The 5,322-nt window shown below is 46.0% G+C and overlaps 1 protein-coding gene across 1 annotated transcript; it reads right to left on the bottom strand.

Moving 5' to 3' along the window:
* Positions 1 to 564: 564 nt before the first annotated feature.
* RPL11 (ribosomal protein L11) lies at positions 565 to 5,322 on the bottom strand. The gene is made up of 6 exons (XM_064363449.1): positions 5,298 to 5,322; positions 4,398 to 4,548; positions 3,397 to 3,503; positions 2,218 to 2,349; positions 1,083 to 1,193; positions 565 to 650 (listed from the first exon to the last, which is right to left on the bottom strand). Exons 1-6 carry the CDS (start codon positions 5,301 to 5,303, stop codon positions 621 to 623), a joined length of 537 nt encoding a protein of 178 aa, XP_064219519.1. The 5' UTR covers positions 5,304 to 5,322; the 3' UTR covers positions 565 to 620.

The raw sequence follows: 5,322 nt of genomic DNA, 5'->3' as shown, positions 1-5,322 counted from the left end.
GAGAGGTATCACCATTATTGCCTCCACGATACAGATAAGGAAACTGAGGCAGATTAACAGTTCACCCGAGGGCAGGGCTGGAAATGGAAAAACTGCCCTCTATCTACATATACTGCCTTCCAACCTTATATTCTCCTAAAAAAAAAACCTGACCCTGAACAGTTAAGTCTAAATTTAATCTCAACCATTACACCAAAGCCTGTGATTTCTTCATAAAACATCAATGCTGACAAAATTTCTAGTACACAACAGAATCGCTGAATGGGGGGACCCTGCTGAACACAGGAGCACTACATCCTGCCTTCAATCAAGGCTCTAAATTCAAACCCCCAACACCTGCCATACCCTCCCCTCTAAATGGGACTACTGTACCACAGTGCATCAACCAAGGTGTGGCGCGCACAGGCAATGCTATGAAGCTTGGACTTGGATCTGCCAGGAAGTACTGGCATCCAACCAGAGGACGACAGAGTTGTTACCAGCTACTCCCATCGAAGCTTTAAGTGGCTTGAGGTCCAAGGACTTGAATATGGCCAGGATCCTTTCACAGAACACACAACAGAATTGTACATTTCACGGAAAACTTTTTATTGATTGGCCTTTTGGATAGAAACGGGAATTTATTTGCCAGGAAGGATGATCCCATCATACTGAAAGAGAAGAGATTTAATTTTTTTCAGAACAGGAGGCAACAGCAGAGATTGCAGCAATGGCGAACATTTGAGAATTCAAATCTGATTGATACATGAAGTTGGAGTCTGAATCCCAGCCTCTTCTGGACTAAATAGGAAGCTGGCTGGTTTTTACACTGTGCTGAACTGCCCTATCATCTGAGAAAGGGGGCTCCCTTTTTAAAGCTGTATTCCTCCCCTTCCAGCTACCCCCATTCAGGTGGGGAGAAGGCCTAGTTCTGGATGTTCTTTTAAACCATCATCCCTGGAAGCCCCTGATTTGCCAAGGTGCCCAATATTCTAACTTTAAAGAAAATACCCACCAAATAGTACTGTATTTTGCTTCCCAAATCCCAACTCCATTCACCAACAGCACATTCCACCACTTCACTTGAGAGAAATCAGCTTTACCTTCTGCTGGAACCAGCGCATGGCCTCCTCTTTGCTGATTCTGTGTTTGGCCCCAATGCAGCCTGTCCTGCGCTTCTTGTCTGCGATGCTGAAACCTGGCCTACCCAGCACCTGTCCCAGGAATAACCAACAGTCACCTAGCCAGCTCAGAGTCAAGAGCAGATGGACAAGACTCACACACTGCAGACGGATCTTCAAGAGTCACTGGCAGTCCAGTGAATTCTGGAGCAAGACCCACGATCTCAGTGTCTGACAGAACTGCCACCAGCATCTCACACAACACACGGCCAAACTATAGGTTTGCTTTGGAGGCTCCAATTTTCAGCACCGCCCTCCACCCAACCTATCTTCCAATGGTGCTGAGGAACCTTCATTACTACTCCCTAATCTCCAAAACTTTTCTTTTTAAAAATAACATTTATAAATCTATTGCCACACCAGCAGTGTAGAAAATATAAAACTCCGAGAAGCACAAATATATATCTGTATTTTCTTCCTTCTGCTTCAGCTCAAATGTGCTTCCCAAAGGTGTGCTGTTCCTCCAGCCTCCTTTGAGTATCCAATTCTTATTACTTGTTTGGGCATTCAAGTCTAATGAGGGTGCCACCATTTTCCAGGTTCCATGCTACTCCTAACTTCTGATTTAGGCTATTCAGTTTTATTGCTGGACTGTAACACTGCAGTAACACAAAAGGTCATTTCTATGTTAAAACCCCATTCCTGAGCAAACCACTGCATCACCCAAAGCTGTTTCTATTGGAAGAACCAGGGGAAAAAACAGCCTCAGTGCAGGCAACCCACAGGCCAAACGTAGCACCAATACTGCGTCTCTCCAAAGTTTCAAATCACTGGCTGGATGGAACAGTTTCCTTCATCTACATTTAAGCCATGTGAGTGCTTTAGAGATCCTCGACTGCAAGCTCCCCAACAGCAGGGATCTTGTCTATCTTTTAAGGTGCTGCATCCCTACACTTGCCACAAACGAGGCACATTTTCCCAAGGGGGGAGAACACAAAGGCAGATGATATTCAAAGCTGCAACCCAACACGTCAACACCAACATACCACATATGAAATAAAAGAAAGATTCCCCTCTCCTCACAGACCTGGAGCGGGAAAAAATTAAATATTCATACCACATAGAAGTCCAGGCCGTAGATACCAATGCTTGGGTCATATTTGATACCGAGATCGATGTGTTCCTGAATCCCAAAACCAAAGTTTCCAGTATCGGAGAAGTTGTTTTTTCTTAACTCATACTCCCGCACCTGTGGAGAAAAATGCAGCAATAACAACATTCCTTGTCATCTTCAACTCCCTCCCACCCCAAATACCCAAATAGCTCAGCCTGCAATATGCAACCAGAGCAAAAACAGAGAGTGATGAAAACTTGGCTGGGAGTGTAATCTAACTTCTTCACTACACCCAGACTATGGATTCACACCCCAACTATCCAGTATGACCTCTCCCAGCTTCCAAAGGACAGAGAAAAACCCAGAGAAAGCAGATGAATGAAATGACTCCCAAGTATCTTTTTTTTTTTTTTTTTTTTGAGACAGTCTTGCTCTGCCGCCAGGCGCCAGGCTGGAGGGCAGTGGCACAATCTTGGCTCACTTCAACCTCCGCCTCCTGGGTTTAAGCAATTCTCCTGCCTTAGCCTCCCAAGTAGCTGGGGACTACAAGCACGCGCCACCATGCCCAGCTAATTTTTGTGTTTTTAGTAGAGACAGGGTTTCACCATGTTGGCCAGGATGGTCTCGATCTCTTGACCTCATGATCTGCCCGCCTCGGCCTCCCAAAGTGCTGGGATTGCAGGCATGAGCCACCGCACCTTGCACATCTTTTTTTTTTTTTTTTTTAAAGACAAGAGTCTCATTCTGTGGCCTAGGCTGGAATGCAGTGGCACGATCTCAGCCCACTGCAACTTCTGCCTCTGCCTCCCAGGTTCAAGCAATCCTTATGCCCCAGCCTCCGAGTAGCTGGGACTATAGGTGCCCATCACCAAGCTTGGCTAATTTTTGTATTTTTAACAGAGATGGTATTACACCATGTTGGCCAGGATGGACTCAAAGTCCTGGCCACAAGTGATCCACCTGGCTCAGCTGGTGCTGGGATTATAGAGCTGAGCCACCGTGTCCAGCCCCAAGCATCTTTTAAATCACCAAGAATAGTTAACCCTGCCGATTGCAGAAAAACCCTTTTAGAAGGTTAATAAATATCAAGGCACCAAAGAACAGAACATTAAATGTAACTTATCTACATGTGTTATTAAGGGGGTGCTGATCAATATCACTCCATTAGGGGATCAGCCTCACCTTTAAACCCTTCTCCAAGATTTCTTCTGCCTTGGCCCCTCGAACTGTGCAGTGGACAGCAATCTTTTCATTTCTCCGGATGCCAAAGGATCTGACAGTGTATCTAGCTGCAGAAAGGGGATAACAAGCAGTCAGACGCCATAGTACCCCCACTACACTCACCTCTTTCCCAGAACACCATCTCCATGGCTCAGAGACATTACGTATTCATCCACACTCTAAGTTGTGGTGTTCTAATTAGTGTTGCCTACATCTATTAATAAGATTTCATCCACAGCACAGATTTTCCAATTTCCAGACATCCAGCCATCCTTCAGCAGTTAAAAACACAGTCATAATGCCAAAGAAGCCTCTACTAAGACTACCATGTTCCAAAGAAAACAAAGCATTATTGACAATATCTAGTATTTGCTGAAGCCTTACTGTACTGTTATCCGTATTTTATAGGTTAAGTTTTGAGAAGTTTATTAACTTGCCAAACATCACAGCTGGTAATGAAAAGCAGGAGCTGAATCCAAAGGCTTTCCATATTTCACTATCCTAAGGCAATTGCACACATACAATTCATTTTACCCTGCACAATTATAAAGTATTACCCTCTTCATGGAAATAAAAAGGCAGAGGTCCAGAGAGCTCAGAGCGCGAAGCCATCACTCAAACCAAGGCAATCTAGGTATACAACTTTTGAGATGCCCTGTTCTTATTGCAGCCTATATAACCCTAACTGCTAATCAAACCTAATCATCTTTACTTCGTTCCTGACATGTCCACTGTATCTCATATCCTGGTTACTTAGGCTAGTTTTAACTTAAGATCTGCTCATATAAAATCCAATGTTGCAATCCCACACCCAATCTTGAAAGACACTTCTTGGTTGGCTCATGAGTTTAATGCTGTAAGTGATACCAACTGTCACTTTCTAAACAGACTCTCAAGCAAGTAAATCAAGAAACAACCAGGTGACCGAGTGGCCAGCCCTGTATGTCCTCGTCACTACTCACCTTTGGAAAACACAGGGGTCTGCCCTGTGAGCTGCTCCAACACCTTGGCAGCTCGGGTCAGTCTGTCTCCACTCTCCCCAACACAGATGTTGAGACAGAGCTTGCGGATGCGAAGTTCCCGCATGGGGTTCTCCTTTTCACCTTGATCCTGCTGCAACAGGGAAGAGCAGCAGTCAATACACTCACAGCTGACAGCCCTGAGTTTTTACTTCTATCTGCACAGCATTTTAATTTCTGCTCATCCCAAATCGTAACGAAAATCCTAAATGTTTAAAGGGTATCAACGTGTTTGGTAGGCATCAAGGAAGAAGTCGGCTCCGGACCTATTCTTCCTCCACCAACGTAACGGGTGAAGAGAAACTCAGGATACGTGAGATGGAACCCTAAGAGGCTCAGGGTAACAAAGAGTGCCCCCACTATAAGACCAACTAAGTGGGGTAAGTGAGGGAATAGAACGTAAATGCGGAGTTAACAGGAAGCACGTGGTTATGCGACGTCCTGCATCCCATTCGGAGGCTGTCTAAAGGTTGGCGCCTTCCCTAAGCGGAGGAACCGGTTAAAGTTTCCTAGCACCGAGCAAATATCAAGTGCCTGGGACCAGGAAAAGCCCCGAACGCCCTGCCTTAGAACCCTCCATTCACCCCATATGCCTTCGCCGCAGCCTCCTAGCTGTGCTTCTGAGCTCTCCGAGTAACTGCCCGGAGCAGCTCCTAGAACGATGGCAGGGAACTTGATAGGTTTCAACGCTGCGTCCTCGGCCCTAACGGCTCTTCCAGTCTTGGGCTGGCAAGGACTGTGGGCTCCATACTCTTCGGGCTGCGGGCGAGGTAACCCCCGCAGACTCGGCCTGCCACGGATGGCGGCGGATAAAGAAAAGCAAATCCAGTCCTAGCTACTCACCGCCATGATGGAGAACAGGAAGAGA

The sequence above is a fragment of the Aotus nancymaae genome, unplaced genomic scaffold (assembly GCF_030222135.1).
Source record: "Aotus nancymaae isolate 86718 unplaced genomic scaffold, 86718_ANA_hifiasm-v0.15.2.pri h1tg000053l, whole genome shotgun sequence".
NCBI lineage: Eukaryota > Metazoa > Chordata > Mammalia > Primates > Aotidae > Aotus > Aotus nancymaae.
This window is presented reverse-complemented; position numbering and strand designations above follow the sequence as displayed.

Excerpts from the sequence above, each read along its gene's own strand:
- RPL11 (XM_064363449.1), bottom strand. Across the intron at positions 2,350-3,396 it reads TCTTGGAGAAGGGTTTAAAG|GTGCGGGAGTATGAGTTAAG; the intron begins GTGAGGCTGATC and ends TTTTCTCCACAG. Across the intron at positions 651-1,082 it reads TGCGCTGGTTCCAGCAGAAG|TATGATGGGATCATCCTTCC; the intron begins GTAAAGCTGATT and ends CTTCTCTTTCAG.